Here is a 19,611-nt window from a genome sequence, read left to right on the forward strand (position 1 = left end):
GAAAAAGTAGTCAGCATGGAATGCTATAAACTGGAATTTAGGGTTAATCCATTGCAGTTAAGGTTAAAATTTCAACTATCAAAATATTAACAAACAGGTAATTGCTTCGTTCAAACGTAGAAGCAATTTTCACAAGTCATGTCTTGACGGGCAATTTTCTAGTAACAATAATAATAATTTTTTAATGTTTTGTTATAGTTTAAAAAATATAATTCCGATTAGCATAAATGAGACTAAAAACTGGTTATCCAAGCCAAATATCAAAGGTATACGACAATAACTACTTAATAATCTTGTGAGCCAATTAAAAATCCTATTGAAATACTGAACTGCGAAAAATCCAGCATACAATAGATCTTTCATTTTACTTTAAACTTATCTCTCTTCTCCCTTACTTTAACTGTATACTGCCGTGATAAGGTAAAGAGTAGTACCTGCGGAAATGAGTTTTGGAGATAATTTGAAGAAACGCGTTTTGGATTCATTATACCAAAAACTGGAAAATGTCGGAATTTGACGTTTTCTTCATACCAAATAAGCAAATAAGCTTGTACCATAAAGCTAAAATACTAGATAACAAAAATAAAAGAGATTAAAAATTAAGAATAAAAAGTTTGCAGACACTGCAATTTTCCTTGCTACGGCAGCACACAAGGTAGAATTTAAAGTGAGCGAGCCAATTACTAAGGACACTACACAAATTTGGACTCACTTTTTGAAGAAATAAACCACGAAGCATGAACCTTTTTTATTATGCTTTGCTCCTGGTATAATTATTATTGTTTTTTAGAAGTGGCAACACTCGTAACGTTGGAATTGGACGGTTTTTTTTTTCTTTTTTATTATTATTTTTTTTAGCTGTAACCAAAACGACAAGCTTTTACAATAAAGCTTAAGTACAATATACGTATGACAAAATTGCGAAAAGAAAAAATTTGAAAAATTTGCAGATACAGGTATCCCTCGTATAACACGGTTAATTCGTTCCGTGTAGTATCGAGACCGTGTTATACGAGACTTTTTACAAATGTTTTTTTACTCATTTTTTTAACCTAATTAACCATGTACATATCATAAATCAGGTCAATGAGTACCGTGTTATATCGAAACCATGTTCCGTATTATATCGAAACCATGTTATACGAGACCTTGAAATAATGCAGGTCAAGGAATGTGTACCCTGTTATATCCAAACCAAGTCATAAGGTGCAAATTTTATAATAGCTGAAATTTCAGCTCAATGGAACATACAAACGAAAACTGTCAACCAGAACATACAAAGACCCACTGATTTAAAAATAAGAGTTGTTATAAACAATAAAACTTAATTATTTCACATACCTCAAATTAAAACTGTTATGCACAACAAGAAAAAACTTTATCCGCTTTGCTTTCTGTACTAAGAACAAAACGCCTTCTATACGAAAAAAAATCTGAGATTTTCTGTAGCAATAAAGTTCGTCTGAGCAACAACAACAAAACAAAATTTAAAATAAAATAAATAGATTCTTGCTATTCGCAACTCCAACGAACTATAGGGGGCACTGCAGCCACTTTCTAATGGCGGACGAAAAAGGTAAAACAAACGCACGTGGTAACGAAGGAAATGCTAATAAGACTAGTAAATTTTGTTCGTATGCATGATATTTTTCGCTTCATTCTTTTTAAATTAATTTTCAAAATCTTACTGATATTTATGGCCCACGTAGAAAGAAATGAGAATTCAAGAAGCATTACTAAACGTCAAAAATAAATGCAAATTACGTAGTTCGTAGTTCTAAGCAGCCATTTCCACGATGTTGAATTCGATATTTATAAATCATTATCAATTCTTGATAAAACTAAACAATAATTGTAGCCTGAAAGGAATAACAATTAATGCTAGATAATTTAATTATATGACATTACGAATTATTATAAAAAGAAGATGATACTTCTTTGCCTTGCTTGGATAGAGCTAATTGTTTTTCATTTGTAGCTGAGTTATTTTTCTCAAATTGCCGAATCGGTTAATTTTAAATTTTTCTGTTTCGTATTTTTCTAATTTCTTCGTTATGATTTAATTATGTCATGCCATGCAAATCATCAACGAAATTTTCACGGATATATGGTGGTAGTTTTCTTTTCAATTGATCTAACATTATTTCTTTAAATTTATCGAATTCTGTAATCTTTCTACCATTTTATTCCACTCATGATAAAAAATAAATATGGTTTAACTGACATGTGAAATCTCTCGCCAAATATTCTTTGCTCGCACAATACTAAAACTATAACCCTAAACTATAATTCCACTATTTTGGCGAGGAAAATTCTCAGCGTTAAACATTTTTCATTTCGTTCTACGATAATATATTTAAAAAAATATTTTGCATACTGCCCATTCCAACTAAATGCTGCAGTATATTAGGTTGGTTTAATTATTTTTAAACTAGCCGGAGATGAAAGTTCTAATTCTTCTGCTAGTGTTATCAAATCCTTCTTTCCAACTTAAGATTTAAAAAAACCTCATATTCTTACAAATTCACACAAAACAATTTAAAAAAAAAACTTACCTTGTATACCGTTATCCTCTTTCAAAAAAAAAAAAAAAAACAGAAAAATGCATCGAACAGAGCAAATGCGAAGTTTGTTAATCCAGAGTTTTCTTGTGTTTACGCTTTCGCCATTTACGACAATCATCACAATTTTTAGAGGGAAATAATGAAAACTAGCATTATTTTGAGAAGATCGAGAATACCATTAAGGGACGAAATAATTTCTGTTGCTGAAAGCAATCTAAGATACATCGAATGCGTTAATAAATACTTCTAACAAACTGCCTGTGTTTACGTCAACAGACACACATGGAACGCAATGTGGCAATGTTTTAGTTTTTCGGCAGTTTTGTAAATCACCGCAAGGTAGCGTATTCGAGCGCTGGAGTTGCGAATTTATTTTATTTCATATTTTGTTTCCAACTACATTTTTTATTTATCGTTTGCCAAATTTAGCTTATGTTTAATTCAAATGTTATTTTCTTCCAATGCATTGAAAACAAAATAATGTTCACCTATTTGCTTTTAAAACACTGATGAGAAAAATCAAGTATGTATTTAAAAGTTAAAAGTTAGTGTTATGCGGAGAACGAAACCATTGAGCCCAAGACAGACAATTTTTCGTAAAAGTTTCATAAAAACTAAGTTAGAAACTTATTACAGTTGTTATCATGCATTTTTTAACAGTGTATTGAACAAAAATTAAATTCCTTCTTTTAAAGTTCGTGTTACTTTAAAACCGTGTAGTTATGAATTCATGTTTTGTACCGTGTAATATTTCGAAACTGTGTTATAATAATCGCGAATTTGGTATCGTGTAATATCGAAACCGTGTTGTAAAAGTACCGTGGTATACGAGAGACGCCGGTACTGCTTTTTAACTTCCCACGGCAGAATAGATCAGTGAATACATGTCATAAAATACGAGTTTATCTATGCTCGCTTAACTTGACATTTTAGTAAAAACTTCCGCAACATAAGAGATGTAAAATAAATAATCAGAATAATCGGCTGCTGGCAAGTTTGATTTATTTTTACACTTCATTGTAAGTTTTATGCGTGCTTTTATAAAGTGACATAACTCAAGTGTACACGAAATTCAACCGTAATTCGACCATCTAATTACAAATGATAAAATCGGCGAGAAGTTCAACTATGTTGGAGATGAGTTTTCCTATATACATAAATGTAAGGGGAAAAAAAAAGATTTTTATGCATTTTTTTTTATTTAGTTATTTTTACAAAAAAATTATGTGCTTTAAAAAATTTTACATTTGTTATTTAAGTTTAAGAAAACTATAAATTAATAAAAGTTAGGTGCGTATATTACCTTTGCATACATAGTGATGAGTAGATTGAAGTCGGTGGCAATAGAGATAATGTAAAAAGTCTCAGAAGTTGCTTGTGAATTGATTTCGGAAAATATCACAGCGTTTATATACTGTTCTCAAAGTTTTAAAATTTAAAAAATTGAACGCCTTAAAACAACATTTATTGATTATTTTAGAGGTCATTTCCGTACTCCACCCTGATTCTTATTCAAATGATATTGGAATGTCAGGGTTGTTTACACAAGAAGTTGAATGGCATACGGCAATCGTAAACAAGTATTTCATCAGTTGATTTGCTTCTTAATATATCCTAAACTGTGCAATCGTGTAATTTTAAATTAGCGCATTTGGAACATCTGTTCTTCCAGAATATAAATTTTTGTACCGTTTATGTTTGAGGTTTGATTGATTGAGGGGATAGGTGTCAGATGATGGAGACTCTTGAACTATTGAATGTCAATCTCAAATTATCGGAAGATATTCCTCTATTTTTATTAAATTTGTCAGTCGTTTACTTACACAGCGTGGCAAAAAAAAAACATTAAAAATGCTTCCGACATAATTCTTGATAATCCTTGTATAAAATGACCCCCTGAACCCAAACATGACCGCCGTTTTCAACCTTCGCGCCCCAATTTTTGGAAATGCCCCCCCCCCCTTTCAGTTTTCGACAATTTCACAGCTTTTATTTTTAAAAGGGGCATCATGTTAACCATTTGCAGACTTCTGATGGGATAGAGAGGTGCAAACTTTAAAAGCATAAACATTTGGAGCAAGTTGGGAGACTTATGGGGGTATTGTCCCTCCTATACTTTTAAAATCCTCAAAACCGATCTATGTTTTTCTACAAATTTGTTTTACGATTTTTTAAAATTATTTTTCGGCATAAGACAGAGTATGGAACTCACTCCTACAAGCCCCGTATCCAGAAAAATGATCACGTTGTAAAAAAATTAAATAAATAAATGATGGAAACACTGCATTTTGCATAGTCACAATCGCATCGCAGATCTTCAGTAAAGAACCCTCCCGTAAATTTTAATTAACATTCCCAGAGATAATTATGATTACCAATGTACTTAGGTATGCATATAAAGTTTATATATTCGTATATGTATTTATATTTCTGGGGAAAGTAGCATTCATATATATTTATATTTCTGGGGATACATTCTTGATATAGCGAGAAACAATGGGGGCGGTCCCCAGAAATATAATTATTCAATAATGCTATGTTATATTATAAGCATATTTAAGTTCAACTTAATCTTAATTATATCTCTGATGGTTCTTTACTGGAGATCCGCGTCGTGACTCTGTCTATGCCAAATGCAATGCTCTCTCTCTCTCTCTCTATATATATATATATATATATATATGTGTGTGTGTGTGTGTGTGTGTGTGTGTAACCCCCTGAGTCTTCTAATTTGCTGCTTTCTAATTATGCTTTTAAACTTTGTTCCCTTTGCCCTTCTCCTTCAGAAGAGTGTTAATGGCTAATACAATGGTCCCTTTCCCTCCAAATTAAAAAAATGAAACATGGTCGAAAACTGAAAAAAAAAAAGTTGGGGGGGGAGGCGCCATTTCTAAAAAGGTGGGACGAGTTTAAGGAAAACTGTGGCCATAATTTTATTCAGGGAGTCATTTTACATAAGAATCAGTAAGAATTATGTCAGAAGCATTTTGAAGGGTCTCTTTTTTTTAAAAAAAATATTATAGTATAATTGGCAAGAATTATCAGCTTTTTTTTCCCCTTTCAATGTGTTCCTTTATATTTAGCTATTTGTATATAGTTTCTCTTTCGCCCAAGCGCGTCACGTATTGGTTCATGAGGGGACAATTGCCCTCCCCCCCCCCCCCATCAGACAGTTAAAAACGAAACATTATAAATGAGTGAACGTGGTTTTTATTGTCTTTTTATGTAATTTACATTTTGTTTTCTACGCCCTTGCCCCTCAGTTTAAAAATGTGAAGAAACAGGCCTTTTGTCATATGATTTATATTCGAAAGTTTAAACGTTCAAACGTTCATAAAACCACAAATATTTTTAAAAATGGTTTTGAAAATTTTATGAATTTCAACTGTAGATACAACGTCCCCCCCCCCCCCCCTTCTGAAGGAGGAGGTGACAGGACTATTTACCACTCCGGTAACATCCGCGCTAGGTACACCAGTGTGTAAATGTGATTTAGTTTAGGAACATAATAAAAGATGGCAGCACTAAAAATGAATTCTATGAAAAGTTTTAAAACTGTAGGGGACGTCAACAAATGATGTCATGCTTTGAATGGAAGATGTTTCTTGGAATTGTGAGAGTTGTTGACAAGAAAGAGGGAAACGGTAGTAAAAAGTGTCACCGCAATTTTTTTTTCGCAAAAGTGTGTTGATGAAAAAGAGCATGACATGTGACAGGGAAAAAAAAGGGATAAGGTGAAGTGTAACATTTTTGTGACACAAAAGGTAAAAGGTGTCGTAATCGTAAAGGTTTAACGATCACGTCTAATTCATTTAAAAACAAGTGTGACAGTGACATCAGTTTTTGCTGCCCCTAACTCGAGTAAATTGGTACTAAACTGTCACAGAGTCCAACAAAAACATTCAAAAAGGTTATAAATAGGGCAAACCTAACCTGGCACCCTGGCAGCATTGCGATGACCACGTGCACACGTAGAGCCTAATCATATTGTTACAAATTCTGTAAATAGTAATTATTGTAGGAACGTAACCTGTAAATAGTTTCCCGTAATGAATATACAACCCCTTTTTCATTCGGCTAAATTATACGACCCCTATTTTCTTTCTTTTCATTGATAACGGTCTACTACTTTACAGAAGCGTGTGGAATGTTTGAGAAATTTCTTTTCGTTGTATTTAAGCCGTTAGCGATGGATAAACAGTTTAGTTTCGATTGAGATTTCGAACTGAGTGCATTTTTGCTCTGTTTATTGCGAGGCATTTTCGCTGTGTTGTTTTCGTATTTGGAAGTAAATACGTGTGTAAACGTTGAGTTTACGGTGTTGTGTGATAATTGCTTAATTGCTGATGAATAATTTAGCAGTTGTTGAAGATCTTTCCTGTACATAGTGTAAATAAATTTCCTGTGTTTTTATCAAGAACTGTGTCTTCATTTCAAGAAAGTGGAAGTCGCACCAAATCCGTTACAATTGGCGCCCAACGTGGGGCTTCTTCTGGACTTTCTTGGAGTAAGCGTGACTTTGGACATTTTTTCATAAAGACTGTTTGAATTTATAGACTTTGTTTTTATGGTGATTACTCGCGCAATGGATGACCAATTAAAACAACTTCTGGAAGCAATTAATGCTGCGAAAAGTGACTTGGCTGAAAGTTTGGCGGCTAATCAAGAGCAATTAAAAAATGATATGGCGGCTAATCAAGAACAATTAAAAAATGATATGGCGGCTAATCAAGAACAATTAAAAAATGATATGGCGGCTAATCAAGAACAATTAAAAAGTGATTTGACTGCAAGTTTTACTGCAAATCAAGAACAATTAAAAAATAACATTGCGGCTAATCAAGAACAATTGAAAAGTGATTTAATGGTACTGAAAAATGATTTAGCTTCTAACCAAGAGGAAATTAAAAACGACCTTACTTCGGTAAAGACTGTGATGGAAAACAAATTTAATGAGATAGAGCATCGAGTTGATGCTTTTGATGAAAAGTTTGAAACAGTAGAAAACCGTATCGCAACAGTTGAAAATCATGTGGATGAGAAAATTAAAAACATGGAAAGGAGATTGGCGATCGCGGAAAGCAGCTCTGTACAGTTTGGCGCTCCCACATCGGTTGCTCGACCGTCCATTAAACTTGCCACATTTGATGGGAAAACTTCGTGGCAGGTTTACAAAACTCAATTCATGATAGTGGCGGAAGCGAACGGATGGGACTCTGCTACCAAGGCCTGTCATCTTGCAGCATCCCTGAGAAGTGACGCAGCGGCCATTCTTCAGACCCTTCCGGACAGCCAGCGCCTGGATTTCGCCGCCCTCACATCTGCGTTGGAGCTTCGCTTCGGTGAGAAGTGCCAGAAAGACTTCAGCCGACTCCAGTTGAAGTCCCGTTTCCAGAAAACCGGGGAAACCCTGCAAGAGCTAGCGGCGGACGTCGAGAGACTGTCTCATCTTGCTTTTTGCGACTGTCCTGCGGATGTTCGAGACAACCTGGCACTCAACTACTACTACATCGACGGGGTTCGAGATCCGGAAATCCAGAAAGCTCTACGGATGGCGGATGTCAAAGACCTGAATTCTGCCGTTGTGTATGCGATGAGATACGAGGCCGCCCAAGAAGCAACCCGTGTGGATCGCCATCTAATCCGGACTCAGGAAGCTGATGAGTCTGATTCCAGGTCGTCCCACCTCGCTGAACTTGAGAGACAACTCGGTGACTTGACAAGACATTTGAGCAGCATAACAGCCCAAAAGAAACAAGAGCAGAAGTGCTGGAAATGCGGTAGTGAAGGACACCTGCGAAGGAGTTGTCCGGCTCGCCAAGCTACGCGAGGGCAGGAAATCACCACCACTAAAGCTCTGCAGATTTCCTCTTCTAGTAGTGGCAGTGATGGACTTTTCATTTACGCACATGTAAATGGGAACCCCTGCAGACTGATTGTTGACACTGGAGCCAATGTGACAATCATTAGGACAGATGTGGCTCGTGAATTTGGATTGAAACTGCTGTGGACATCGCCACGCGTAAGTCTCCAGACTGTGACAGGTGACAAAATTGAGATTGACGGTAAAGTGGACTTGGAAATAGTGTTTGGGAATGCCACCTACCATCATACGGCATTCGTCGCTAATATCACGGACCCCTTCATTCTCGGATTGGACTTTTTGAAGAAATATGACTTCACTCTCGACTTCAAGACTAATGAGCTGCACTCGATGAGAGAAGACATAGCCGTTTTCCCTGCAGAAAGTGATGTAAAATCCGCTCATCAAATAATAGCTCAAACAGATTTATCGATTCCCTCAAGGTCAGAATCATTAATACCTGGCTCCCTTGAAGAAAGCAATAGTTTTCGATTTGGACTCATTGAATACCCTAACCTAAGCAATAACCTAAAAGGAGTGCTGGTAGCATCTACGCTTGTGGACCTTTCTAAGGATGTAATTCCTGTGAGAGTCGCCAACGTGAGTGAAAGGCCAAGGAATATCCGGAAAGGTGAAGTGTTAGCAACTTGTACTCCAGTAAACTGCATCATTAGAAGAATCAATTCCCCCGAGACTGTGTCTTCTGAGTCCTTGACATCGAAGTTAATTGGGAGTGCATCATTAACGAAGGACCAAAGAACTGCTGCGGAACAATTGGTGGATGACTTCAAGCATCTGTTTTCATCTACATCGGAGGATGTTGGCCGTACGAATTTAACGCAGCATAGGATCTACACTGGAGAACACCCCCCTATTAAACAGCATCCAAGACGACTACCGTTCGCCAAGAAGGAAGAGGTTGAGACCCTCCTGAAAGAGATGAAGGATAATGATGTAATCGAACCCTCATCCAGTCCTTGGGCCTCTCCCATCGTCTTGGTCCGAAAGAAAGATGGCTCCACCAGATTTTGTGTCGATTACCGACGACTGAATGAAATCACCAAGAAAGACAGTTACCCTCTTCCACGGATAGACGACACCTTAGACACTCTTTCCGGACACAAGTGGTTTTCGACCCTGGACTTGAAGAGCGGCTACTGGCAGGTTGAGATACACCCAGATGACCGAGAGAAGACAGCGTTTACAACTGGACAAGGCTTATGGCAGTTTAAAGTAATGCCCTTCGGCCTCTGCAATGCACCAGCTACGTTCGAGCGTCTTATGGAGACAGTGTTAAGAGGACTCTCTTACGAATCCTGTCTGGTCTACTTAGACGATATCATCATCGTGGGACGCAGCTTTGAAGAACATCTGGCAAATCTTAGGAAGGTGCTGCAAAGGCTTAAGGAAGCCAATCTGAAGTTAAGTCCGTCCAAATGTAATTTGTTACGTCGGGAAGTGAACTATCTTGGTCACATCATCTCTTCTGAGGGTGTGCAAACCGATCCAGAGAAAGTATCTGCGGTCAAGAGTTGGAGTCGTCCCGAAAACATCCATCAGCTGCGAAGCTTCCTGGGGCTCTGCACGTACTATAGGAAGTTTGTGAAGGGTTTTTCCAACATTGCACGACCTTTGCATAAGCTGACGGAGATCAAGCAAAAGTTTGAATGGTCCAAAGAATGCGAAGATGCATTTCTACGACTGAAGGAGGCTTTAACATCAACGCCTATCCTCGCCTATCCTCAGCCTGAAAAACCCTTCATCCTGGACACTGATGCGAGCAACGAGGGCATCGGAGCTGTTTTATCCCAAGAAATTGACGGAAATGAACATGTCATCGCTTACTGGAGCAAATGCTTATCAAAGTCGGAGCGAAATTACTGCGTCACCAGAAAGGAGTTACTGGCCATAGTGAAAGCTGTAGAACACTTCCATCATTACCTCTACGGCCGAAAATTTCTGCTTCGGACAGATCATGCCTCATTAACTTGGCTTTTGAACTTCAAAAATCCGGAAGGCCAGATAGCCAGATGGATACAGCGGCTCCAGGAATATGACATGGAGATCAAGCATCGAAAAGGGTTATCTCACGGTAATGCTGACGCTTTATCAAGGAGACCCTGTCCTGAGAACTGCCACTATTGTTCCCGAATCGAGAAACAGTATGGAACGACTAGCCCTACTGTCTATCAGGTGACAGTGACTCCAACATCATCAGAACCTGATCCATGGAGTGATGACCAAGTTCGAAAAGATCAACTTGAAGACCCCGACATAAAACCAATTTTAGAGTTTATGGAAAGTGACAGTCGACGCCCTAGCTGGCAGGACGTTTCCATCTTCAGTCCTGCAACAAAAAGATACTGGGCTTTATGGAACTCACTCCATTTACGGAACGGCGTGCTACACCGGAAATGGGAACCTGACGACGGCAAGACATCTAGGTGGCAGTTACTACTTCCCCGATCAAGGATTTCAGATGTTCTGAAAGAAATACATAGTAGTGCGACTGGAGGACATTTTGGTGTCTTGAAAACCCTCAATAAAGTTCGGGAGCGCTTCTTCTGGAGTAAGGCGAAGGATGACGTGGAGAAGTGGTGCCATTCTTGTGACGCCTGTGCTGCTCGTAAAGGACCGAAGAAGAGAAGCAGAGGGAAGCTACATCTGTACAACGTTGGAGCTCCTTTCGAACGAATTGGGATCGACATCCTGGGTCCTCTACCAAAAACTGCTGATGGGAACAAATACATTCTCGTTTCCATCGACTACTTCACCAAATGGCCGGAAGCATATCCCATTCCAGATCAAGAGGCTACCACCGTAGCAGAGACTCTAGTCCAACATTGGATCTCGAGATATGGAACACCTTTGCAGATTCATTCCGATCAAGGGAGGAATTTCATCTCTGCTGTGTTTAAGGGCCTATGTCAAATTTTCGGAATTGAGAAAACTAGGACAACACCACTACACCCACAATCGGACGGCATGGTGGAGAGATTTAACCGCACAATCCTAAATAATCTCTCGCTTATGGTCTCCAGAAATCAACAGGATTGGGACAAGAAGCTACCTTTGTTCCTGCTGGCCTACCGCAGTGCTGTCCACGAGACTACCGGATATGCCCCATCTCAGATGCTCTTCGGACGAGAGCTTCGGCTACCTTGTGATCTCGTCTTCGGTCGTCCTCCGGATGCGCCTGCATCGCCTGAGGAGTACATCCAGGATCTCCAGGCCCGGTTGGAAGACGTTCATAACTTCGCACGAGAGCGAATCAACATCGCGGCGGAGAAGATAAAGACCCGATACGACACAAGGTCTACTGGACATGAATTCAACGAAGGCGACAAGGTTTGGTTATGGAATCCCATCCGACGGAAAGGTCTTTCACCCAAATTACAGTCGCATTGGGATGGATCCTACAAAGTCGTTAACCGACTAAATGACGTCGTAGTGAGGATCCAAAAATCACCTAATGCAAAACCTAGGGTTGTACATTATGATCGGTTAGCCCCATACTATGGCCATAGTTCATGAGTATTACGTAAACAACCATGGTTGATAACATAAAAAATGTAGATAATTTTTGCTTTTAATGTTTAGTAATATTTCTTGTTATTATTGTGTTTTCTGTATCTGATAGTTATTAATTAATGTGTATATTTGTAAACTTGTGATAGAAGTTTGGCACCCTTTCTGGGGATTGTACTGCCCGGGACGTGCAGTCCTTAGGAAGGGGGCAATGTTACAAATTCTGTAAATAGTAATTATTGTAGGAACGTAACCTGTAAATAGTTTCCCGTAATGAATATACAACCCCTTTTTCATTCGGCTAAATTATACGACCCCTATTTTCTTTCTTTTCATTGATAACGGTCTACTACTTTACAGAAGCGTGTGGAATATTTGAGAAATTTCTTTTCGGTGTATTTAAGCCGTTAGCGATGGATAAACAGTTTAGTTTCGATTGAGATTTCGAACTGAGTGCATTTATGCTCTGTTTATTGCGAGGCATTTTCGCTGTGTTGTTTTCGTATTTGGAAGTAAATACGTGTGTAAACGTTGAGTTTACGGTGTTGTGTGATAATTGCTTAATTGCTGATGAATAATTTAGCAGTTGTTGAAGATCTTTCCTGTACATAGTGTAAATAAATTTCCTGTGTTTTTATCAAGAACTGTGTCTTCATTTCAAGAAAGTGGAAGTCGCACCGAATCCGTTACAATATCATTACGGCGCTGCCACGTTAGGTTTTTCCCCAACTATAGGTGCCCCGAAAACTTTCAGGTATCCGTAAAAGTTGTCGCATTTTCTTAGTTTATAGGAAAACTCAGTTCAGTACGAAATCACGGTTAAAACGAATATTTTGTTCGTTAAGTTTGGTTTACTATCTAATTACATTAAGAGTTTCACGTACAATGCGAACATTAAATTGAAAGTCTCGGCTTAGACTAATAAAAATTTGTGACCTCTTTGCTTGAAATGTTCGTGGTTGAATAATGTAATTATGTTTTTTTAAAAAATTATTCATCATTTTTTAGGTAGTAGAAGTCCCATTGTGTAAAAAAAAGAAAATATCAAATCTTTTACATAGAAAATAAAGCCCGTACACCAAAGCACCGTTTGAATTCGTTTACCTGTGGACATTTCAATTTACTCGGAGATTAAACTTCATCTTCCACTGTAGATTACAACGTATTCCGCGATTGTCGATCATCATTTTCCTTCTTCAATATTTTCCAAAAACATTAATTTATAAGAAAAAAAGTTATTTTTTTCTAAATGTATACTAATAGATTAAAATGTGTGTATTAGTAGTAATGCTTTTTAAACATAGGTAAGAATTTCTTCGTTTTTTCAAAGCATCACTCAATCACGGTTGTTTCGAATAACGGCTAATACGAACAGATTCGTGGATTTTTGACATTTCATATTAACTGAGTTCAACCGTATATGCTATTTGTGTTACTTAATGTTTAACAGAAATACCGTAGCCTTACAACAGAAAGCCTACAGTTCAAATAGGTTCCCTATTAAAAGCGGAATGTTACAAATTTCTTGCAAGATGGCTTGACACCATGCCATTTTAATTGTGTGTTTTCTCTATTTCCCTCAAAGAAGCAAATTTATGCAAAAGGATGGAATACATAAAGCTGTATTTGATGCATTTGCAAATATTTCGTCTGAGATTTTATATGGAAAGGGGGGGGGGATGAATACCATCGGAAACTACGAATATCCCAGTTGCATGATTTGATTACTTGAACTTTAGACAAATGAGTGTTTTTTTTTTCTTTTGTATTAAATAGTTTAAATGTGCTCCATAAGTGCTTTTGACAAGAATTAGTATTCTTTTCACGTGTGGTAGTAAATCAACAAAATGTATGATGGAAATTAAAATTTTCTCAGATAAAAGTTAATTTCGATCTGATAAGAGTTTTAAGCGTAAGTTGAATAAATGATATTGGTATACTTCCGAGTTATCAAAAAAACTACGCCTAATGTTAAGTTAAATAAGAAATAACAACACTAAACAGCACAAATTGCAGATTACTGCACATACGAGTTTCGGCGTTACAAGGAACAACTTTTTCAATGCAAAATGACGTTATGGATGAAAACACATCTGACAAAAGCGTTGTGGTTTATTATTTTACTTTTTGTGCACAAAGGTATTTATTCAACTTAACGTTCAGTTGTTTTTAAGAAAGGCAAAAAAAAAATGTATTGACCATATAATCATTACCTGCTTGTGTGATATCTCATGAAACTTATTTACCATTCAGCAAGGGAAAAATTTCATCACGGTTCAGGAATTCTTAAAATGCTGCAGACCGTAAGATTGGAATCCAAAAGCAACCACGAGTATTTTAAACCATACAAGAAGTAAACACATCCAATGCTTTTCGTGAATCTCTGTTTGAAAGTTTTTCTTCAAAATATAATCGAGACAAAAACGACAAGAATTCTAAATAATCAACAATAAGTTACGATGTGTTTTTTTAGGTGTATAATTATTGTTTAAAATTTTAGTAATTTATTTTTCTAAACGATGGTGTGACTGAACGAGAATGGAATTTCTTTTTTTACTCTTTAAAATACCTCTCTGCTTTGTTGATACTTAAAGCGTATGGTTCAATGCGAAAATATTTGTTTTGCTTGCCTAATCATCTCTTTTTAGAGCTTTGACCCCCTTGTTTCTATGATTCAGAAGTCGTCAAGTATTCTCTCTCGTGAACGCGATATTTGTCGGAAGAAATGAGCTAAAATTTGGCAAGTTTATCGACTTTGAAGTAAAGGTATATTTAAAAAAAGAAATATGAAAAAATCACTGAAATAAGAAAAGAAAAAAAAAAAATTCCGTCACTTATTTTCTAAATAGTGTTTAAAAGGTAAGTTGCTGTCTAAACACCATTTGAACGTATTGTAGTTAAGTTAGCGTTAAATCTAAACAGTCATTGTCGTTATTAAAATCTAAATATTGCAGTCATCAAAATTTTGGAAATGTTTCTGACATATGTGCCAATCGCTGCAGTTTGGTGACAAATCGTTACAAATGTAAAACTGAGTAGCACAATTGTAATAAATTGATTACATTAATAAAATAGTAAAAACTGACAAATTTTTGTAAAAATGGCGAAAAACTGAAAAAAAATTAAAATGTAAGTACTAATTACAATTAATAACGCTCAAAACCCACTGGCCCCTCCCCCTTCTGGGACTCATTTCTGAATTGTCTATACTTACATGACTCTTGAATTTCAAAGCGTTAAGAAACATGGTAAACTTGAATTTGTCTTTATTTACAAATCTTTTAGAGCTTTAAATAATGACTTATTTTTTAGTTCAACATTTTCAAATAAGGGAAAAGTGAACTTTTTATTAATTTAAAATATATAGTAGTCTTTGTTAGTATCGTTAACCTTTTAAGGACATGTATATAAGTATCTACACTTAGTTTATTTATATTGAATTTTGAGTAAAGCGTTATTCCAAATTTTAGATTGTACCTGGCCCTCTTCGCATAAACTTAGAAAGAAAAAATTTTTAGTAAACTTTTAATGTACTATGAAGTTTACTTTTGAAAATTTGCATCAGTTTGCAAACCTAATTCAGAGTTATTTACCAATTTTTACATATAAAGAAAGTTTTAGGGAAAAGTGATTCTACATTCATTTACTCTGTTTTATATTTTAATAGTAATGTATTTTCATTTCTTCATTTTCAAATCACATAACATTATAAAAAGAATCATATTGGCAATATTTTTATGAGCACTTAGACATACAAAGATTTTCAATGAAGTATCCGCGATTTAGCCTTATTTCCAGAGGGTTTTAACAACAGCTGGAGCAGCCAAAACTCCTCCTTTAATTCCGAGTCCATTGTTCCACATCAGAGGGGCAGGCACAGCAACTCCCTTGGCAAGAAGACCATTATTGTACACAAGAGGAGCTCCGGCGATTATGCCACTGGTGCCGATTATTCTTTTGTCGGTGGTGATGGCACCGGGAGTAGCCACGATGGAGCTAGTGGAGATTGCAGATGGAATGGCCGAAAGCAGAGGAGCACCTTTCAAAGCGATGCCAGGAGCAATAATTCCAGGAGCAACCAGTCCGGGAGCAATAACCCTATTAGAAACAAGTCCGGGAGCAATAATCCCAGGAGCAACAATTCCTGGAGCTACTAATCCGGAATTGATGAGCCCTGGGGCAAGAAGTCCAGATCCAAGGAGACTAGTGCCATGAGCTATTGCCACAGCAGAAAAGAGCAACACCAGCTGTAAATAAAACCGGTAGTTATGATAAATATCCAAAGTACATTTTTATGTGTATTAAAATATTGTTAGTTAACATATCATTTTAAAATTAACTTAAATTTAAATTAAAATTATGTGACAAGTTTAAGTAACATTAAAAAAAGAACGAAATCTATGATACAAAGAAAGCTGAGACAGTAATAACAAATGAATAAAAACTATAACTTATACTGGTTCTTTATTTCTATTAGCTTAAGGAGAGATAGTACTTACCTTTTGCCTCAAAAGTTGCTCAAAATAATACTCTTTTTTTCGTTTTGATGTAAATAAAAGTGTTTTACATATTTTGAAATGAAACTTTTTATAGGGAAGATAATAATAAATTAGCCTTCAGAAAAGGATTTATTCCCATCTATTTTTAAGTAGTCTTTAATTACATATGTACCCAAAAAAAGTCGGTATATTCACATACCTCTTCCTTCGTTTTTACACTACATCTTTCGAAATAAATGCAAGAGAAAATCTTAACTTTTATGCCGAATTGCAGCTAAACAATACCTTTATTCTGTAAAATAACAGGAACATTGAAGTAGATATTTGACATTAAAATTGCAAATGCTTGTGATGCTTTTTAAAATTTCATAAAAAATTACATTTTAAAAAGGTTTAACTCATTTCAATCATTGATTCAAGAAACATGTTAATCTAACTTAGGTACTTAAAGATTGGGAATCTTGGATCTGTGAACAGAATTTACCGGGAAAATAATAAAGCTCTGTTTTCATAACATTTTTTAAAATGTTCTGTGAGTGTTTAAAAATTATTTAAAATACCAAACTACGAAAAAACAAAGTAAAAATAGAGTTTACATGTTTTTGACACATGGCTAGAGAGTTAGAAAAAAAATCGATGAACCAAAACTGATATAATATTCTTTCTGGCGAAGAGCAGATTAAATATTAAACGTGTGAACTTTGCTGAAAATTTTCAATGTGTGAATTTCACTTCAAATGTGAAATTTTCATAAAGTTGATGTCCGAAGTTTCATTTAATATTATAGCAATGCCTTGTATAATCTTCAGGACACAAAACATTTTTAGTAATGCTATGCTTATAATATTTACATTTCAGTGTAAGTTTTAAACTTGTTCAATGACTTGTCATTTGATTAATGTATTTGTGACATATTTTTTACGTAATTCATTTCTCATTACAAAACTGTCTAGCGATGTTTTTAATGCAACATTTTAGCTTTTTTTAGATTTGTTTCATTAAAATAGTGTGTTAGGGATATTTTCCCCCTTTATTAGTTTCTGACATTATTGTATCTTCGGCGACTAGATGCTCATGTGTTCAATTGTTTTCTTTACATTGTTGGTATGTTTAGAACCCTACATGGGGATGTGCGAGTTTAATTTCTGCGTTTTAGAATATGTTTTACACTTGTTTTAATTAATTGGTATGTTTAAAATTTAATTCGAAGAAAGGATGCTCAAATTATGTAGTTTAATATAAGCTTCAAGCTTGTTTCATGGCTTGTTTTATAAAACTGGTCTATTTGTGACTTTATTTGGCGATGTGATATTTTACCTATTAACTAGTGGTACCCGCACGGCTTTGCCCGTAATAGAAAAATTAAAAGGTCTTTTGTTTCGCCTGTATATATACAAATAATGTATGGTGAATTTTCTCGTCAATTGGCTTGTGCCCATGTTACGGTTCCGCGTTATAATAATTTTGTATTTTACTCGTACATCATATGACAATTTTGTTCTAAAATTGGAATAGAAAAAGAACAAAATGGAATTTTCGAAAAATCGCTTCGAGGTGCACAACCCCATGCTACAAACTAACTCTGTGCCAAATTTCATGAAACTCAACCGAACGGTCTAGGCGCTATGCGTGTCACAGAGAACCTGACAGAGAGACTTTGAGCTTTATTATTAGTAAAGATTTTTGTTTCACATTTGAATAAGAGGTTTATGCTTGTACTATTTGACTGGTGTGTTTGAGAAACTTTCTTCCAATTTATTTATTTAATTTATGCTATTTGGAAAAGAAAATAGTTTTTTTGCCATTTTAGTGTAAGTTTTACGCTTCTTTGGTAATTTGACGAAAATAAACCATGCTGGGGTCGAATTCGCTTATTTGCAAATTTCGGCGAAGCTCAACCAGTCAATTAAAAATGCGGCTTAATTTTCATCAGAGCTGAGCCACGCTGGAGCACGGTTTACCTATATTCATAGGCAAACCGCACCTTGGAATCCTCACATATATGATAGCCAATTCACTGATCGAGTAACGCTCCTGCCATCACCATCACTGAAACTCGAGCCATAGCAAGATAATTTGATAATATTTTTTGATAATGTTAAGCATGCAGGGAAAGGCTTTATTGTGACAAGGCTGAACTGGATCCAGTAATTTAACTGTTCTACTGGTATTGACTGTTTTACTGGTCATTTTTGGAGAAGGAAGAAACGAAAAAGTGGTCAACAGTGAACGCTATATACTGGAGTTTAGGGTTTATCCACTGGAGTAAAGGTTAAAATTTCAACTGTCAAAATATAACTCAACAAGCAATTGCTTCGTTTAAATGTAGAAGCAATTTTCACCCGTCATACCTTGACGGGCGATTTTCTAATACTATAATAAAAACAAACTCTCATACATTAATTTAATAAAAATATTAAATATATTTTTGCGCATTTTCCTAAATTATATTAATATACCTCGGAGAATGTCCATTTTAATTTTCAAATCGAGATTTAAACATAATGCTACTCAACTTTTTAATCTGTATTCAGACTTTTAAAGCACAATGATTTTGATGAACAATTTTTCATTTTATAAGCCAATAAAATCAATAATAATAATAATAGTAATAATAATAATAATAATAATAATAATAATAATAATAATAATAATAATAATAATAATAATAATAATAATAATAATAATAATAATCACAAAAGAATAAGTTTTAACTCATATCCCGGATAACTTTTTCTTTGACTTAGTGCCCTTTTTCTAGCAAGTACAGATTTTGTAAATTTCAAACACTATCTACACTCATTATTTAGGTTTTTAAAAAAATAGTAAAAAAAGTTGGGTATATTACCTTGGCATACATAGTGATGGGTAGACTGAAATCGGTGACTGCAAAGATGATCTAAAAAGCTTCGAGGAGTGCTTGCGATTTGGATTTGAACTTCGGTAAATTTCTCAGTGCTTATATACTGTTTCTAAAGTTTGAAAATTAAAAATTTGAACGCCTTAAAACAACGTCTATTGATTATTTTAGAGGTCATTTCCGTACCCCACCCTAATTATTATTCGAATGACATTGACGTGCCGGGGTTGTTTACAGAAGAAGTTGAATGGCATAAGGCAATGGTAAACATCCATTGCATCAGCTTGTGTCTGTAAG

The 19,611-nt window shown here is 35.6% G+C and overlaps 1 protein-coding gene across 1 annotated transcript in view; it reads right to left on the reverse strand.

Annotated features, from left to right (window-relative positions):
• LOC129220969 (glutamine-rich protein 2-like) overlaps positions 1-19,389 on the reverse strand; it is a 32,779-nt gene extending 13,390 nt beyond the window's left edge. The window contains exons 1-2 of the mRNA XM_054855404.1: positions 19,303-19,389; positions 15,759-16,202 (exon numbers count right to left, since the gene is read on the reverse strand). Coding sequence (XP_054711379.1) covers positions 15,759-16,202; positions 19,303-19,314 — 456 coding nt within the window. The 5' untranslated portion in view covers positions 19,315-19,389. The remainder of the gene's footprint in view (positions 1-15,758; positions 16,203-19,302) is intronic.
• Positions 19,390-19,611: the final 222 nt, after the last annotated feature.

The sequence above is a fragment of the Uloborus diversus genome, chromosome 4 (genome assembly GCF_026930045.1).
Source record: "Uloborus diversus isolate 005 chromosome 4, Udiv.v.3.1, whole genome shotgun sequence".
NCBI lineage: Eukaryota > Metazoa > Arthropoda > Arachnida > Araneae > Uloboridae > Uloborus > Uloborus diversus.